The following is a 20,316-nucleotide window of genomic DNA, read 5'->3' as shown; positions in this document are numbered from 1 at the left end:
ATAATAACATCAAATATAAATGACCAAAATTCTCCAATCAATAGACAGATTCGCTGATTTGGTTTAAAAACAAGGAGACCCAATTGTATGTTGTTCACAAGAGACTCATGAGATGTACAATGTTCTCCATAGACTGAAGGTGTAAGGATTGGAAACAATACACCATGCAAATGGAAGTCACAAGCAAGCATAGGTAGCTACTCTCATGTCAGAAAGTAGACTTCAAGCCAAATCAGAAGAGACAAAGAAGGTCATTTCATACTGGTTAATGGAACCATCCAACAACAAATACAATGTAAATATTTATGCCCCGAACAATGGTGCACCTATGCACATAAAGCAAAACCCTTGTCAATATAAAGAATAAAATAGAGCCAGGTGTGGTGGTGCATGCCAGTAATCCCAATGGTTAGAGAGGCTGAAGCAGAAGGACCACAAGTTCAAAGCTAGCCTCAGAAACTTAGTGAGGCCCTGTTAGCAAACTAAAAATTAAAAAAAAAATGGGCTGAGGATGAGGCTCAGTGAAATCCAAATACAAGATGCATGTAGAAATTCAGTGTATAACATTACCAATAAATTAGACCACAATAAGTGGTCTAATGGGTTAAAGTGTCCCTGGGTTAAAGACCACAATATAGTAATACGAAAAGATTTCAACACTTCTCTCTCAGCATTAGATAGGGCCCCCTGGAAATAAACTAAGTAAAAACTCTTCAGATATAAAAAACATTATTAATCAAATGAACCTAACACATATCTATAGAATATTTCCTTCAATGACATCTAAATTCTTCTCGCTAGCAGTACATGGAGCTTTCTCTGAAATATGTGTATGTGTGTGTGTGTGTGTGTGTGTGTGTATTTTTTTTTGCATAAAGGAAATCTTAGCAAATACAAGAAAAAAGATAATTCTTTGCATCCTGTAAGATTATAATGAAATGAAATTAGGAATCAATAACAAGATAAAAAACAGAAAACATTTTAATACTTTGAGATTAAATAATACTTTTCAATGAGGAATGGATCAAGGGAGCAATGAAAATTCTTACAAGCAAATGAGAACAATGATACAACATATCAAAATCTTTAGGACAGTATGAAAGCAGTTCTACAAGAGAAGTTTACAGCACTGAGTTGCTACATTAAAAAAAAGAAAGTTACCCATAAAAAATCTAATAATACATCTCATGGCCCTAGAAAAAGAACAAACTATTTCTAAAATCAGTAGAAGATAGGAAATAATTAAAATCAGAGCTGAAATTAATAAAATTGAGGATAAAAAAATACAAAGGACCAATGAAACAGAGCTGGTTCTTTGAAAAGATAAACAGATAAAGTTGTAAGCCAAACAATGAAAAGAAAGAGAAGACCCAAATTAACAAATTAGAGATGATATCGAGAAAACCAATAACAAGCAAAGAAATTGAAGCAGCAGTTAAAAGCCTACTAACAAAGAAAAACCCAGGTCCAGATGGATTCTCATTAGGGTTCTACCAGAACTTTAAAGAAGAAATAATGTCAATCCTCCTCAATTTATTCCATGAAATAGAATAGGAAGAAACACTTCCAAATTCATTCTATAAATCTAGCATCGTCATCTTCATACCAAAGCCAGACACATCAAGGAAAGAAAACTTCAGACTAATATCTATCATGAACAAAGACACAAAAACGTTAGCAAATTCCATTCAAAAACACATTAAGAAGATAGTACCCTATGATCAGGTAGGTTTTACCCCAGATACGAGATTGGTTCTATATATGCAAATCAGTAAATGTAATTCACCACATAGAGTTCAGGACAAGAATCACATGATTATCTCAATAGATGCAGAAAAGGGACTGGACACAGTCCAGCACCCACTTATGTTAAAAACATCAGAGCAACTGGGGATAGAAGTAATTTATCCCGACATGGTAAAGGTTATATATGACAAACCAAGACCAAAATCATACTGAATGAAAAAAAAAATGAAAGGATTTCCTTAAAAATTAGGAACAAGACAAGAGTGTCCACTCTCACCACTTCTAGTCAATATGGTTCTTGAAACTTTGGCCAGAGCAATCAGGCAAGAGAAGGAAATTAAAGGGGTGAAAATAGAAAAAGAAGTCAATTTATGTGGGTCTGCTGATGACATGATTTTATATTTAGAAGATCCCTACCCCCCAAAAAAAATTTCCACTAGAAGACTTCTAGAGCTGCTGAATTAATTCAGTCAAGTAGCAGGATACAAAATCAACATTCATAAAACAATTGCTTTCCTATACTCCAAGAGTGATTCTGCAGAAAAATAAATCAGAAAAACTATCCCAATCACAATAACATAAAAAAATAAAATAAAATAAAATAATAAAACAACATATTTAGGAATTAATCTGACCAAGGAGGTGAAAGTTCTCTACAATGAAAACTATAGGACACCACAGAAAAAATTCAAAGAAGACATTAGAAGATGGAAATATCGCCCATTGTTCAAATAGGCAAGATTAATATTATCAAAATGTCCATACTACCAAAAGCAGGATACACATTCAGTGCAATCCCCATAAAATTAACAATGAACTAGTTTCATAGAACTAGAAAAAGTTTTAAAATCCATTTGGAAGAATAGGAGGCCCAGAATGGCCAAAGTAGTCCTGAGTAAGAAGAACAATGCTGGTGGTATCACAATATAGAACCTCAAATGAAACTACAGAGCCATAGTAACAAAGCAGCATGGTATTAGCATCAAAACAGAAATGAATGCCAATGAAATATAAGACACAGAAATAAGTCCACATAGATACAGTCATCTGCTACTCAACAAAAGTGCCAAAAATATATTTTGGAGAATAGGTAGCTTCAAACAAATGGTACTAGAAAAACTGTATATCCATGTGTAGAACAATGAAACTAGATATCCTTCTCTTTCTTTCCCTCTTTCTCCCTCTCTCTGCACAAAAGTTAACTCAAAATGGATCAAAGACCTATGGATTAGATCAGAAACTCCATAACCACTACAAGAAAACATAGGGCCAACACTCCAACATATAAGCATTGGCACTGTCTGCCTTAACAAGACTCTTAAAGCATACAAAAGAAAACCAAGACTCAATAAGCTTCTGCTCAGAGCAGAGCCAACAGAAGGGGAGATTTTGCCACTTACTCCTTAGACAACAGGGGACTAATAGCCAGAATATATAAAGAACTCAAAAACTGAACAATCAAATGAACAAGAAATCCTCAAATAATCCCAATAATAAACGGGCAAAAGAACTAAACAGAGACTTCTCAAAAGAAGAAATACAAATGACCAGCATTCAGGGAAATGCAAATCATATAACTACATTGAGATTTCTTCTCACTCCAGTAAGAAAGGCAATTATCAAGAATACAAATAATAGTAAGTGCTGGTGAGGATGTGGGGGAAAGGCACACATTGTTGGTTGGACTGCAAATTAATACAAGCACTCTGGAAAGCAGTATGGAGAGTCTTCAAAAGACTAGGAATGGAACCACTATATGACCCAGCTGTGCCACTCCTCAGTATTTATCCAAAGGAATTAAAATCAGCATACTGCAGTGATATAGCCACATCAATGTTTACAGTAGCACAATTCCTGGGTGCTTGTCAACAGATGAATAGATTAAGAAAATGTGGTATAGATACCCAATGGAGTTTTACTCAGCCATTAAGATGAATAAAATTATGGCTTAGCTGGTAAATGGATGAACTGCAGAATATCATGCTAAATGAAAGAAGCCAGACTCAGAAAGCCAAAGGTCAAATGTTTTCTCTCATATGCAGAAGTTAGACCAAAATAAGGGGATACTCCATGAAAACAGATATGTAAAGTAGAAGAAGGGGCTTCACAAGGAGGGACAAGGAATGGGAAAATGGAGGAACAGTGGAATGGACCAAATTATGCAATGTACACAGATGAATATACCAGAGTGAATTCCACCCTTTATGTGTATCTATAAAGCACTATTTTTTAAAAGCTACAAATAAATAAAAGGAACACCAGTAGAGTAGAGGAAAGGGAACAGAGTAGTGGAAAGATGGAGAGGGAAAGGGTTAAGAACTGGGGGCTGAATTGGAATAAATTTTATTCCATGTATGATTATATAAAAATGAACCCCAAAATTATGTATGGCTTTAATGTACTAATGAACTCTTCTATGTACACTGCCCATTTGTGTTTAGAAGTTCTGTTTTTAAACACATTTGGACTAAGGTTTTTATTAACCAAACAAGTTTATATAGAATGCAATTACAGGAATCATTGCAGAACACTAGAATTATAAAATTACTAAATAGAAAATGATGTTAGCCTTTTTTGAAGCCTTTCTTTTGAGGGCTAGAAGATCTGTACAATCTGAAAAACTACATTGAGATTTCCTCTCATTCCAGTCAGAAAGGCAATTATCAAGCATACACATAATATTAAGTGTTGGTGAGGATGTGGGGAAAAGGTACACTCACATACACAGGTGGAAATGTATACTTACAGGAAGTGCAGATGGGTACGTTTGTGTCCTGGTAGGGGCAATAGGCTGGAACTCAAATTCTCTGAGTGACGAGCACATAGATACTATTTGTAAAATGGTCATTTTTGCAAAAAAACTTAAAAACTCTTCAGCATAAGGTTGTTGTGATATTCTAACAACCAAGGAGTGCATGTGTACACAATTTATTAGATATTGCAGTTCTCGAAGGTATCACATTTGACGTTGTGAGATATAATGTCTCAGTGCGGGGAGGGAAAAGAAGAGTAAATTGTTATAGAAGCTCTGGGACAATATAAAGGCTAAATCTTTTTGTTTTTCTCTCTTTGGACAGTGTCCATTTCATTTTTTCTTTGAAAATATTCCCAAATTAATTCACTCAACATTTTAAAATATTAACTTTAAACAACTAAGTGTTCTTTTTATTACAATTACATTGTGGGTGTTCTACTAGTTTGATAACAAAATTAAAACAAGATCTCTTCTGTAATGCAAATATATTTATTATGCACTTTCATATACATAGGGATTTTTGCATAATATAATACAAGGAATAAAATAAAACTTTTACAATGTGAAATTCAATGTACATTTTAGGCTATTTACACACCCCAAACCAAGGGAAAAATAAAAAGAAAGCATTTGTCTGCAACTACATCTGCAGAAAGTGTAAATGGAGGACGTCCAGCAGAATGAACACCTGCACAGCCAAAACACGGAGAGGCTCTGACTTCTGCTGTCGAAGGAGTGGTTTTTGGTGAGGATTCTGGGTGGGTGCAGACGAGACACTGGCTGTGCATTGTAGTAGACACTGATTTCTGGTCAATTTTCCTCCCCAAACCTTTCCTAGAAACATTAGGTTTTCATTTTTCGTTCCTGTACTTTCTCACTTCCCGTACCATCACTCTGGCTTCAGGGATGGTGTGATGGAATGCAATAAAAATGTTTTAAGCACATGGCATCCTAAGTCATGGAGTAGCAACAGCTGATTTACAAAATTTAAACTTTTTAATTTCAAAAATAGCTATTTAGGACCTTCATATTTGCAGGACTGTTCCTACTTTTTAATGGAGCAGAGGCCATTTTTCACTTATGGTCTGAACTCCCCCACAGAAACAAATAAGTGAAGCAGGGCGCCTCCGGCACCCTTATCATTCTTATAACACTGAGTCCCTTTCATTCTATTCCAAAACATCATTTATATAAAAAACATCCAGAGGAATTCTTAGGAAAATCACATTTTTCCAACTGGCTCCCTTCCTACCAACTGTTCCAAATGTATAAAGGATGGATGTGAAGACATTTAGCTCCTTGAAAAATCCCTAACACAATGAGCCATCTCTTTGCCCTTTGGCCACAAGGTGCAATTTTGTAAAAACAATAATATTAAATAAATACAATTTCAATAATTCAAGGTTAATAGAAAAACTGGCAGCTTTCAAGGTTCTCTTTCTGAAGAAAAATACACCTAATAAGAAATGAGAGCTTTGTACTTTAAAGTGATGCAAATGTACTATATGAGACATGAGGAAAGTCGGTTCCAATAACAGCATGTTGGCATTAATAGCATCATTGACACTTTTAAGGCTACTTTGCAAGAGTCCTATTAAGTGTATTTAACATATGTCCCATAGGGACAAGAGTCTGATACTTGAAACATTCACATTCGAGTTATCAATATTGTCATGTCACCTTAATTTCAATTGAACTTCTCTTCTCCTTGCTCTGATTATGATTTATGAATGACACAGGCCAATGGGTCGTACTGACTTTAAAAAGCAAAAGCAAGAAAGCCTTACACACAGATTCAAGTGGGAAACATTCATCATCTGTTGTACATTTCTGTTCCCATGAACAAAGCATTACATGTGTCCTTCATCTATGATGACACCACTGATCTCTGTGATTCAAATGTTTGAAATATTTTTTTCTTCAGTAGTAGCAAAGGTTTTGTGCTGTCTCCAAATTCTCTTTCCTCATTCCTCTTTATCAAGAGAACAGAATTTCTGGGGTCTGTAGGACTAACAGGACTCACCCAGAGATCCAATCCACATCTGTGGTTGCCAAATCATTATGCTGACCTTCCCAGACAGATGCACGGTCCCTCCACTCTGGCCCCACTGGTGTCGAGGGCCTCCAGGAGGCTAGGGCTGTGGGTCACATGCTCATCGGCACCAAATTTATTTTCCTTAGTCACAGACTTCTCCCTTCATCTTGCCACCTGGCCATCCTGAATGCAACTGCCCAAAGAACATAGGAAAGAGCACATGGATAGGAAAGTGCAGATCCAACCATTCTGTTAAATAATAAGAAATACGCATGTGCTATGACAAGGTTACAGGCATCATCCATGAAGGAATGACAGAACACACCACAATCATCACCATCCAACTGAGCCAGGGCATGGACCCACTTGATTCTGAGAAGGGCTGTTGTGGTCATGCAGTGATTTAAAAGTAGAGAAGCTGAGTGAGAAGCCACATAAACCTTCACACTGATAAATTACATTTTGTTTTGCTTCAAAGAAGAGATGAGGGTAGTCAATGAATTGTTCAGGGATCAAAAATTCTACCCTCAGACGAGAGACAGGTGCACCTCCCTCTGCGCACACATGAGACTGAGGCATGACTTTGTCCCTGAGAATTTTCATGCCTTGGGAATGAGTCTGCGGTCTTGGAGGTGGAATGACAGCGAGCGGGAGGCAAACAGCATCCCGGAAGGAAATGGAACTCTGTTCTGCCGACTTGTTTGCTCGTTTGGACACTTTGGGCCAGACATAGGGAGCATCCTACTGGGACAATCCAGATTTAAACTACATGGAACAGCTCCCTAAACTACTAGAAATTATATACTGTTTGAGAATCTGTCAAAAAAAATTTTTTTCACCAAGATGTGGCATTCATACAGAAACTCATTTTAGCCAATGCTGAAGGGACAGTGAACATAAAACAGTTGCAAGATTCATTTTATTGAGTGACATTTTAAAAAATACAGGAAACAGGCCATGCACTACAATGCGAATGTGACCGGAACACTGCGCATAAGGTTCTTTTGCCACAAAAAAGAAAATAAATACAAAAAACACTGCCTTTCATATATATTTGACCATGGCACACGCACATTTATCAAATCTTAACTTGAAATACTTTATTCAAAATTGTTTTCAGCTTTATCAGGGAACTGTAGTATACATCTGCATCTTTTAAAAAAGTGCTTATTCTGTGTAGTGAATACAAAGCACACAAAATGAAAGTTCTTAAGCACAGAGGGTTACACTGAGAAGGCAGCCTTACTTTTTAGGCACATTACAGTAATTAAGGTAACTGTATTGCAGATAGCACATTCTTCGTTCTCTCTCAGCACACCATTGGCGGTTTATGTTCTTATCCCGGAAGGTGAAGAGCCACTCCAACCACAAAGCCTCTGACTCTCAGAGCAGGAACTAGGCAAACATTAAATAAGAAAGAGTGAATGTCCACATTACACTTACCATGAAACTACATATAGTTTTAAGACTCTACATAAGAATATGCATATCAATCTAACTATAACTATTTATCACATAAAGTACAAGTTTAATAATCTAAAGACTCATTATTTAATTTAAAAGGCTCCATAATACATCTACCTTAGTTCATGTGGTTTACTGTATTTAATATATGTTTATACTTGTGCCTTTACAAAAGATGAGAATGACAGCTGGAGGGCTGTACCTATTTTTAAAATAAGCTACAGTAGAGAATGAATTTTCTATTTTATACAGATTATTTTTGAGTGACATTTGCCTGGTCATCCATAAATTCAAACTGAAGGATGTTTATTATTGGAAGATAGTCCCAAAAACAAAAGAAGCAAGAAAGAGACTGCAATTTGCTAGAGTATAATTTTGCTAAAGGAAGAAAATCAGTTAAGCAAAGTAGGATCAATGTAGCTTAATATGAACCAGAACAGATTTCTAATGAAATCTTCAGATTTATCTCCAACATGGGAAATAGGATTCTGAAAAAAAATATCTGTAACATAAAAACTGTAGACCTATTTTCCCACCAACTTCCCCTATATAATCAACAAAGTAACTTTTGTGGGAAGGGGAAAGATTTTACAATTAAAAAGTACTGTTCTACCTGAATACAACGGGCTCCACACACCTACCTTGCCAACCATACACTTCCCACCTCTCAATTCTTTGCTCAGTATGTGAAAATATGACTTTGGGAGATTCTCAAGAGATCTGTCATAATAACAAACTACCTTTTACTGAGTAAACTTCTTTCTGAGTGAGGAACAGAGTTAGTATTGGCCAACTATCTACTATGCATTACAAACACTCTTCTTCCAAGCAGCAAGATGAATATACAGAACAGCCTCACCTATCAGCATCTCCCAAGAGGGGGTAACTGAACACGCAAGGCATGTCCACTTCCTCCTGGAAACTAGACTGTTCAGACACTAATCCAGGGACATAAGATAGCAGTGGGCAGAGCACTAACCCTCCCAGAGCCTACAATTCAGGTGGGGACACCAACCGAGAACACAGTGGGAGAATGAATGTGGCTGTGCCAGGCTTATGCGCTGCTGGTCACCTGCAGGGAGGGGGGGCGGGGTGACATGTGGGGAGGACTCCACTCCACGGGGCAGGGCAGGTCTGGCTGGGAGACTGGAAGGTGGAGTGGCCCTGAGGAGGCAGGGGAGCACCCAGCCAAGGGAGCTAACTTCGGGGTGCAGATACTTTAGGCCGACCAGGTCCCACCTTTCACAACGGCGTTTCCTTCTTGTAGTTGAACCTGGGGTCGGCACCCTCGATCTGAAGCTTCAAGGCTTGCTTAAGGCTGAGTTCCGTGTCCGAGGAGGGATAGCCCTCCAACACCTCGGGGTGCCCTCGGTCCTGCATTGTCCGTGGGACTGGCACCCTACCAAGAAACACCTGGTTGCTTTGGAGGTGGTAGTTGGGGTTCGTCAGGATCCCGTTTCTCCTCTTCTGCTCCCCACCCTGCTGGTGGAGCAGGAGCTGCTGCTGGGCGGAGGGCACCAGGCTTTTGCACTGGGCGTCTGCTGGTGTCTGTTTAGGGGGCACACTCCTCCCAGACTTGGCTGCGGGTCCTCTCTTATCAAACTGGGTCATTTCATACTCTAAGACCTTTGGTTGTGAAGAATTGCTCTGCTTCGCCATTTTCCCAGCTGACCCGGATTTGCTGGAATTTTCCGATTCCCCCCCCCCTTATTTGCCTTGGTGGACTTCAGGCTGGGCTTCACTTGACTCCACTCGAACTCACTGCTCGGGGAATTGTGACTCTGTCCCAGGGACTGCGTGGTGGAGGACAGGGACACGATTGGCTGGCGGCTGCGGCTGCGCGGCAGCGAATGCTGCTGGATCTGCTCCGTGAAGGACAGGCTGTGGAAGCTGTCCATCGGCACTGTCTGCGCTGTCGCCTTGGAGGAAGTCGTTCTCAAAGAGGAGTTTTTGAGCTCTTCAGGGAATTGTTGGACATGGAGGACTTCTGCCGGTCCACGGTGGAGTCGGGAGACTCCGATGGCGAGCTGAAGGCGTGTGCCGGCCCGTTGGGCAGGCCGCGCAGGGACGGCTGCTCATCCCCGCTGCCGGTGCTGCTGGAGCTGTTGGACTTGATTGTGAGCGACTGCATTTTCGAAGACACCGACTGGAAAGGTTTCTGCTCCATTGTGTGAACAGGAGATGGGGAACAGCCGTTCAGACTAGAGGCACCATATTTTTCTAATAATTTAATGATTTGAGAATGTCCATTTTTGGCTGCAACACGAATAGCTGTGCGTCCAAACTGGTCGGCGTGGTTAGGATCAGCACTGTGCTCTAGTAAGACCTGGACCACATGGACGTGCCCCTCCTGTGCGGTGATGCAGAGAGCAGTGGCACCCTGGTTGCAGGTGTGGTCCACCACGGCCCCATGCTCGATCAGCAGCTGCACGACTTTGACGTGGCCCTGCCAGGCTGCGGACTGCAGAGCCGAGCGCTTCTCGTTGTCCACAGCATTGACGTCTGCGTGGGAAGCAATGAGCACCTGCACCATTTCCATGTGGCCCTGCCAGCAGGAAACGTGGAGCGCTTTCCTGCCCTCAGCATCACTCGCCTCCACGTTTGCACCATTTTCTAAAAAATACTCGGCCATTGTCAGTTGGTTTTCTAAGGCCAGGATATAAAGTGTGGGCCTGCCATCTGCGTCTTTGTAGTTCACATCAGCGCCGCGGCTGAACAGCAACTCGACAATGTCCCTGTGTCCCTCTAAGGCAGCGACCCGCAGTGCATTTCTTCCATCGTAACATCTCTGATCAATGCTGGATTTATTCTCCAATAATATCTGAACACAGTCATAGTGACCCTCTTGTGAAGCCAGGATGAAGGGGATCCGGCCGTCGTTGTCGATCTCGTTTGTTCTAGCACCTTGTTCAATGAGCGCCTCACATATTAACCTGTGACCTCCAAAGGCTGCCATGTGCAAAGGTGTCCAGCCGGCATCGTCTCTGTGATTCTCGTCCAGCCCCCTGTCCAGCAGAGTGCGTACCACCTCAACATTTCCTTGTGCTGAAGCTATGCTGAGGACCGTCCTGCCTTCACTATCAATGCTGTCCACAGCTGCACCCCAAAACAGAAGTGTGTTTACTACTGAAGCATGACCCATGGAAGCTGCTGCCAGCAGGGGTGTCCGGCCATTGTTGTCTGTGTGATCTACATCAGCCCCTCCCTCCAGAAGCAAGTCCACCACATGCACATGTCCTTCATAGGCAGCTACCAGCAGTGGAGTCATGCTGTCTTTGTCACAGTGATCCACTTCAGCACCTCGGTTGATCAAAAGGCTAACGACAGATGCGTGCCCTTTACTTGCAGGCACACAAAGTGCAGCGACAGAGAGCGCGGTTCTGCCATCCATGTCCTCGTGATTGACTTCTGCTCCGTGGTCCAGCAGGTGTTCCACTATCTCTCTGTGTCCCATTTATGCTGCCGCGATCAAAGCAGTCCTACCTTCATTATCAGCTTTGTTAACCTCAGCACCGTGTTGTAGGAAGTTGAGAACAATATCCTCATGGCCTCCCCATGCTGCTGCTCTCAGCACTGTTCGGCTGTCAGCATCGGCACAATCCACTTTTACACCAGCATAAAGCAGTGCAGACACGACCTCAGTATGGCCGCCCCAAGCCGCAGATCTTAATGCTGTTCAACCATCTTGATCAGTGTGATTGATATTTGCTCCACACCCAATCAAACAATTAACCACCTTGGTATGACCTTGTCTAGCAGCTAGGTCCATGAGCATCTTCTATCTCTAAGTCTGCTCCCCTAGAGACAAGCAAATTCACCACATCAAGGTTGCCACTATAGGCGGCATTAGCCAATAACGTTCTCCCATTTGAATCGCACTGATTCACAGAAGCTCCATTATCTAATAGTGTCCTGATAGAATCCTCTCTTTCCAAGGCTTGTCGGACTATGCACGATGTGCGATCATCCTCACTGTTGACGTGAGCACCAGCTTTAACCAACAGCTGCAGCACTTCTTGTTCCTTGGGTATTGAAGTGGACAGAGAGTCTCGGACAGGCATGCCATTCCATATCATCCACAGGGCTAATTCAGCTGTCTCCAACTGCAAATTTGAATTAATTAAATGCAGTGCGAATTCTTGTGCTTCCAATGGTGTCAAATTCTTGGCTTGACAGGTGTAGCTCATGGCCAGCATTCGGTGTCCTTCTGCCGCATTACATAAATACTTCTGAGTGCAGTGCTTCACGTCCAGAAGCCACTCAACAAAGCTATAGTGAAACAGGATCTTAGTATTTCCCAGTCCATTGACAAGAAGTTTGGAGAGGACATCTAGCTTGCGCTGAAAGTCCTCCAAGGTCAAGGACATATTTTTGGTCCATACTGCATGATATAACTCTGTGACAGTCAAAGGTCAACAGGCTGCAAGAATGACATTCAAAATTGGCTGAACCTTTGCAAACTGTTTTCTTACAAAAAGTCTCTGGCAAAGCCAGAGATACAGACCATTCAGAGTTCCTGGGATGTCACGAATCTCTCTTAACATAATAAAATTTTCCACAACTCCATCTAAAACTCGTTCTAGATAAAGAAAACATCCACTGCTTTTAATGTGCAGTTGATTTAACATCTCGGCAGTTTCTTTCGTGAGGTGCTGCCGCAGAGCTTCCTCCTGGTCTAAACGATGAAGAATGTACTGCTGCACATCCTTGAAAATGTATGCCTTCCGAAGGTCATCCAAACTGATTTTTCGAAAACCTGGAAGAAGAACAAAAAAGCAGATGTCTTCAGTTGAGAAGTATTATGGAAGCAGCCTTATCTTTAAAGAGAATGTTTTCAATTTACAACAAACTAATAAAAAATCAACTAATTAATGCTAATAAATCTATTAATACATGGCAGTATGTAAATCAGTTTTCTTTTCTTTCTGCAAAAACACATGGATGACAGAAAAATAACCTCATTTTCTCATTGGCAAGTGGCTTTTAGTGGCTTGAGGCCTCTGGACCCCACCACAGGAGCCTCACCAAGCATCACAGCCTGACATGCTCGAATAGTGCCTTTTGAAGATGTTCTAAACTTACTTCCAAATGAGGAGGATCAGACACACAAGTACAGTTTGTTTTTACATGATCTTTTTCATACAAATCATGGATATAGCTCCAGCATATACCTGAAAATACATTAGCCTCAACTAAGGGGTTGAATATTTACACCCAATTAGAATATCACCTGCCACTGCCTCTGAATTACATTATTTTACACATTATCAAATTAACATAATTAAAATTTGGACTGCCAATAAACAGCTTGAACTAATTAAGATGCAACTTGGTCAAATTATGCTTACAAAACTTTAGCTTTGTAGTAACAAAGCCACGTAATAAAGTTCAAATCAACCTAAAATTACACTAGTTTCAGCTATTTAAAACTTTAAGTTCTTTAAAGGGCACCATGATTTCATTTTGATCATGATTTTCATTCATGATCTACAGACATGAATTCCTGAGACAACTGTATATTTGCCTTCCAGAAGAAGCAGCTGCAGAGCACATGAACTTGGTGAAGCAGCAGTGTGACCAAGTCTGCATTATGAAGGACCATCCCAACATCTCCAGGGAGGAGCTGCATCCAGTCAAGAGTAGAGGCCACAGCCTTCAGAGAAGCTGGGATATTCCAGCTGAGAGGCCCAGGGGGTTTGACAATCGTGGTGGCAGCAGCAGCAAACATAAAGAAGAAGGATGACCCTGGGACTACTAACAAGCCCCGATTATGGGGTTTGGGGGACTGTGTGGAAAAAGGAGCCCAAGCAGGCCTATGTCTGGCTTTGCCAACAGGACAGACAGAGAGATCACGGAAAGATTAAAAATTTGATTTTTAGAGAAAACTGTTAGACAATTCTGTGATACTAAGCTTTAAGTATTTAGATGAAATGGACATATTTATTAGAAAACATAACCTACCAAAATGAAACATGAGGAAATAACAAATTTGCACAGCCCTAAATCTATGTAAAAAAATAGAATCTATGATTTTATATACACACAAGTGATCATTAAATCCTCAACAAAAATAATCTCAAAACACAAATTTTACTTATGAAAAAAAAGACAACACTACTTAAACTGAGGAGGAGTTAAAACATGCCTAGAAATTTACAGCAACAGGCATTCACAGTGAAATGAGGTGATAGCCTCCAAACCCTGTCCTATGTGTCTGGGTGCTTTTGACTTCAGAAATTCATTAAAAACAATTTAAAATTAAAAAGGAAAACACCTGACACATCACTAATAAAAAATGTACTAAAATAGTATCCTATATGTTATACAGTGTTTTAAATACAACGTGCTGAACCTATGGTCTGAGTCACAAGAACGATCATATCACCCATTATGAGTACTTATCTCTAGTTCAAGGTAATTAAGATCTCAGGATTAAAATGTGACATAATTAAAACAACCCAGGCTCAACCTCCACAGGAACAGGTTTGACAGAATGGCGTGGCAGGAAACAGTGCTCTGTGAGAGTCCACTCTTCAAGGAAGCACTTGGAGCACTCACTACACATGCCTTCCCTGACAGCCCTGGGCCACCAGAGTGCTTATTTTAAAATGAGGAAGCTAAAGCACAGAACAAGTAGAGAACCAGGATTCTAATAGCTCTTTTTGACTTTGAAGTTTGCTGTTTTGGTGAAAATAGGAATAGAAAGTTTTGAGAGGAAGCGAATGTTTGACATGGAGATAACAGGGAGGAAACAGGGATGGAATTAATTACGTAGAATAGATGCAAAATGTTTGCAATATGAAAAATAAATCTCCCTCAGATCTAGACATTGGGAATATGTATTCAGAAGAAATTAGGCTTGTCACTAATAAGAAGTTATTTATTAATTAAAACAGAAATATGATTATTAATCCACCAGTTAAAAAAATTTTAGTTAAAGGTACTAAAATTAATAACGTTTTTAATTGTGACTTTTGACAAATACACATGTAATCCCTGATTATGAACATATACAATTTAGTATACTGATATTAAAGCACTTTCAATAATTACAAGATGAGGCTGAAAATGATCACAATTTCCGGAGGAATAGAATGTGGGCCACTTTGCTACTGAGTCACTTCTGCTCCTGCTCAGGGGCTGATTTTATTTGGAGGTGGTGAGTGGATCTGCACCTCTGCTTAGAAACTGATGCCCACTGCAACTGCCACATGTCCCCAAGAGCACCTGTAGCTGGGGAACATGAAAGTCAAACCTGACAGTGGGACCAAAGGAAGCTAAGAGAATTCCAGTATGTAACAGATAAATCAGGCAGCTATAAAAATAGCCATTAAAAAGACAGCAAAAAATAGCTAACAGGCTCATGAACGTTAAATTTAAAAAGCATGAAATCAAACTGGTACAAAGCATAGGCTCAACTAGGTAGGAACACTAAGAACTAAGAACACAAGGTGTTAGAGTGCTCAATCAGTGTTTTATCTCCAAGTGATGGAATCAATGCTGGTGTATGTTGTCATTTAAAATGTTTCTATGTGGGCTGGGGATGTGGCTCAAGCGGTAGCGCGCTCGCCTGGCATGCGTGCGGCCCCGCTTCGATCCTCAGCACCACATACCAACAAAGATGTTGTGTCCACCGAGGACTAAAAAATAAATATTAAAAATTAAAAAAATAAAAAAATAAAATGTTTCTATGTAAGCATGGGTCACTTTTATAATCAGAATCAATATGTACAAAAATCTGCAAAATATTTTGTAAGTAAATTCTTGGTGTTTTGAATGGGCTAATTCTTTCAATTTGCCAAGCAACAGTAAAGGAAATCAAGAAGATGCTGAAAAAATATGTGGTCCAACTAATCATTTAAATCCTAGATTCCTATTTTTCACCACTTAGGACAAAATATCCATATGAATAACATAATCAAACATAAAAGAATATGTAATATAAAGGCTAATAATTAGCTTACATATAACAGATTTCAAAATAATTATTACAGTTTTTAAAAACTGAGGAAAATAGTTACAAAGAATAAAAGCATATGAAATAAAAACCTTAAAAATAATCAATAACAAAATCACTACCTTCTTGATAGAAAGATTAACAAAAATGATAAAGAAAAAAAAGACAAACTGATAAATAAATGAACAGTTAAACAGTAAACAAGAAGTCCAAATAAAATAACATTTTTCACATGGCAAGTTAACAAGTACTAAAAAAAGATTTAACTCAATACTGGTGGAGGGGCTGGGAATGTGGCTCAGGTGGTAGCGCGCTCGTCTGGCATGCGTGTGGCCCGGGTTCGATCCCCAGCACCACATACCAACAAAGATGTTGTGTCCGCCGAGAACTAAGAAATAAATATTTTAAAAAAAAAATACTGGTGGAAATACAAAGAAAGCAACACACATACTTTCAGGAAGGAATATAATATGGTCTTTTCAGAAAGCAATTTTATGGTATTTATTAATAACCTCAGTAATGTTCTTAACTTTTACTCCCAAATTAAAAATTTACCAACAGCAGAGGTGGTAAATGTCCACACAAAGCCCACCATTTTTAACAATTAGTATACTGGGGAGGAGAAGGGAGGATAGGTACAATCTGACTGTAATCTAGCTCCACCTGATTCCTAGTTCATTGCTTGTTCCACTAAACACAGTTGAAAGAAGATACTTATTTGCAAATCAAGGCATGGCAGTTTAGTCCCAAGCTCTGTTCTGGAGGTTGGGGATCAAGGAAAAATTCCTGTTCTCATGTTGACTATATCTTAGTGGAGAAGACAGATTGCTAAGTAAACAAGTATAAAATATAGACAGATTTTAAACAGTAATCGGATATATGAAGAAATAAAACCAGATAGTGAGTTTATGACCATGTAGCCGGGGAGAGAAGAAAACTAGAATAGAAATACAATCAGAAGCTCGTGTGCAACTGATATTTGAGTAGGGGTCCAAGTAAGAAGGCGGTAAGAAGTCAAGGGAAGAACATTCTAGTCAGAAGAATATCAGTGCAGATGCCTTAAAGCAGATAAGAGCGGATCTGCAAATAACAGATGTTGGCTGATGAGCATGTAGAGAAATGGCAAATCTCATGTTATTGGTACATGCGTCAATTATTTCAAGCACACTAGCTATTATTTGATAAAATTAAGTAGCGTTCACAATGTATATGTTCTATGACCCAGCAATTCCAATTCTAACTTTAAATATATTTAAATCTTTAGCACATGTGTACATGAAGCCATATACAAGCACATTCCTAAAGTAGTTTTTGCAATACAGGTTGAACATACCTTCTCTGAAATGCCTGGGACCAGAGTTTTTGAATTTTGAATTTTTTCAGGTTTTGGACTATTTGAATGTACATAATCAGATATTGTGGGGATTAGGACCCACATCTAAACACAAAATCCACTTATGTTTCATACAGCCTGAAAGTAATTTAATATAATATGCTTAATAATTTTGTTGATAAAATGGTTTCATGGTGTAGAAGTTTCCACTTGTGGCGTCATGTCCACATTTCAACAGCTTTTGGATTCTGGAGTATTTCTGATTAGGGATGCTCACTCAGTGACACTGGAAACAATCTAAATGTCCATGAATAGGATAATGGAAAAACAATAGAAGATTTATTCCCAGGAAGAGATACTGGGTACCAGTTGAAACCAATGACCTAGATTTATGAACAGTAATAATTAGAGTTCAAAAGTCACTGGCTAAATATGTGAATAAATGAAAATAATAGCAACATTCATGAAGCACTTAGTATGTATTAGGTAGGCAATATCCTAAGTGCTTCACGCGTAATTTGTGATTTAACTTTATGTAATTTCCACTTTGTAGATGAGGAAACAGGCATACGGAGCATTAAGCAAGTTGTGCAAGGTCACAGAGCTAAGCGCCTGGTAGAGCTGAGATGGTACATGGAGTGTCTTGTAGGTGTGAACTATGTAAACACATAGTATAGACATGTGGGCTAAAGAACAAGAGGAGACAAGGGCATGGGAATTCAGGCCAGGGGCCTTCAACTCCCGTGTACATGCTCGGCAGGTTGTGTGATATCAGGGTTAGCCATTCTCATTTTAACCCTCAATTCTTATCAACACCCCAAAATAATGGCTCCCCTGGAAGCCTGCAGTGCTTCACTGGCAGCAGGGACCTGAGGCAGGAGCTGAGCTGGAGCGAAGCTGGTGATTAAGCCACTGAACTGATGAAGGAGAGTCTGCCATGCTGCCAAATGCTCAGAACTGCTCAAAAATGACACGGCCCATTCGTCATGACCCCAGTCAGTGTCTGCCCAGCTACAGCCAAGTCCTGGGAGAGGTCCTTTGTTTACACTCCTTCACCTCCCAGAGGGCACAGGAAGCATGTCATATGATTTATTGGCATGATCGTGACTTTGTTAGGGTTGGTTTAAAAAGTACAAAGATCAAGAAAAAAGAATAGAAATGAAGAAAACCATCTTCATTATACATTATATACTCTGTTTTCTCACTTATCAATAAAAGATTAAGAGAAAGGAAATATTTCAAGTGACATCCTAAAGGGTTTTTAACTGTCTCTGTTTAGACACCATGGAAAACACTAGAGTGACTGGCACTGAGCCTTCACTACTCTTCAGATGCTAGTCTAGTTCAAAGGACATCAGCAGGGAGGCAGCCCCACAGGGCCGGGGCAGTCAGCATGCAGGATGTGCCACCGTCCTTTACCAAGCAGTTAGGAAGAGAGTTCTGCAAAGAGTAATGCTTAAGCGGCTTTAAAACATGCCACAGACTGTCTTTAACACGCCTGTAGAAGGGTACAGTTAATAACAGTGACAGAAGGAGCAGGGGCAACACCCAGATTACCAACTGCACACTTCACTCTCGGAAGAAAACAAGTGGTTGCTGGTCAGTAGAAGCATCGGATGGCAGTAAGTAAGTATGCTTACCAGTAAACATTTTAGGAACAGCCTTACTCTGTTTTCAGGCAGAACGGAGAAGCAGGAGCCACGGTGGGAAGAACTCATGGTGACCAGCAAGCAGTTCCGCGACAGTCCCAGATAAGCTGGTGGCAGTCTGTTCTCCTTCAGTGACATTGCACCCTTCATCCACAGAGTCCACCAGCAGGAACAGGCTCTGCTGAGGGGGCTCCATGCCCAGGAGTGGGAGCAGCACACACCTGCAAGACACCACAGCACATCCGGAACATTACTGGTGACAATGTCACATTCAGTACTCAAACAGTAGTAGTACCAATACAAATGTTTACAAAAGACTGTAGGATAAAATGTTTAAACATGTTTAGGGCAAAAATGTTATAAACGTCAATTCCTTACTTTAAGTAGAATACAGGTCCTAAATAGCTGGCATTTCCAGTGATGTCACCTTCCACAGCACAGTGTACTTGTGTGTGAGAGTGAGACCCAGCACAACCCAGGAAGGCCTGGAGGGACGGGGAGCCTAGAGTTCAATATTCCCTTCTGGATTTTGAATTGGTGTTAAAGTTTGAATTATCTATGACAAGGGCATAAAACGTGTTGCAGAGGAAAACAAAACAAAGCAAAGCAAATATTCAGACCACCGTAATAAGATCAGCATCAAGGCTTCCACAGAATTTACATGTGTTTCATTTCTCTCATGAGATGACTGCATGTGTATAACAAGTCACCACAGTTATTTTAAAGGCCTGGAAGAAGAGAACTATATTCTAGGTCCAATTTGATACTTTCACATTGCAAAGTAAAGAAAAATGATTAAGTTTGATTCCACCGAGTAATGTATTTCCTACTTCTGCAATTTATATTGCTGTTGAATGAAAGTTTTTCCTAAATAAAACAATGCTCATTTGCTTTCAGCAAATATTTACCTGAGGTGTTTAAATGCCCAATGGGGTGCTAAGCAGGTAACAAAGTGAAGGAGACACAATCCATTCAGTTACGAACAACAGAAATTTACAAATTGTATTTTCTACAATTCTCTTCTCAATCCTTCAATACCCTAGACACCAAGATCCAACTTTTCACCAGGCAAAAGTCAATGTTTCTAAAACCCCTAATCCATTGTAATAGCATCACTCAAGTCCAAACTCCTATTCTCTCTCTCCCGAGCTACGAGGGTGGCCCACCTGCCTCTATGGCCCCTCCAGGGAGTTTCTACTGTGCCACTCACCCTTCCCCAGGGACTCCAGCCATGCATGGCTTTCCCCGGTAACCCTCACCAGACAGCTGCCCCAGCCTCCTGTGTCTGGTCTGCATACCCCTTCTCTCATGGACCTGGCTTCTCCTTGGTCTTCAAGGTTGAGTCACTTTCTATGGTCAAATCTTTATTAAATGCTG

At 40.1% G+C, this 20,316-nt stretch overlaps 1 protein-coding gene across 1 annotated transcript; it reads right to left on the bottom strand.

Moving 5' to 3' along the window:
• Positions 1 to 9,242: 9,242 nt before the first annotated feature.
• Positions 9,243 to 19,153, bottom strand: LOC144252300 (ankyrin repeat domain-containing protein 50-like). The gene is given in 5 exon segments (XM_077794715.1): positions 9,243 to 9,704; positions 9,707 to 9,954; positions 9,957 to 11,764; positions 11,766 to 12,756; positions 18,931 to 19,153. Coding segments are annotated over 5 exon segments (3,714 nt in total). The 5' UTR covers positions 19,136 to 19,153.
• Positions 19,154 to 20,316: the final 1,163 nt, after the last annotated feature.

Source organism: Urocitellus parryii, unplaced genomic scaffold (genome assembly GCF_045843805.1).
Source record: "Urocitellus parryii isolate mUroPar1 unplaced genomic scaffold, mUroPar1.hap1 Scaffold_40, whole genome shotgun sequence".
Taxonomy (NCBI): domain Eukaryota; kingdom Metazoa; phylum Chordata; class Mammalia; order Rodentia; family Sciuridae; genus Urocitellus; species Urocitellus parryii.
Note: the sequence above shows the minus strand (reverse complement) of the source record. Positions and strands in the feature narration are given on the sequence as shown.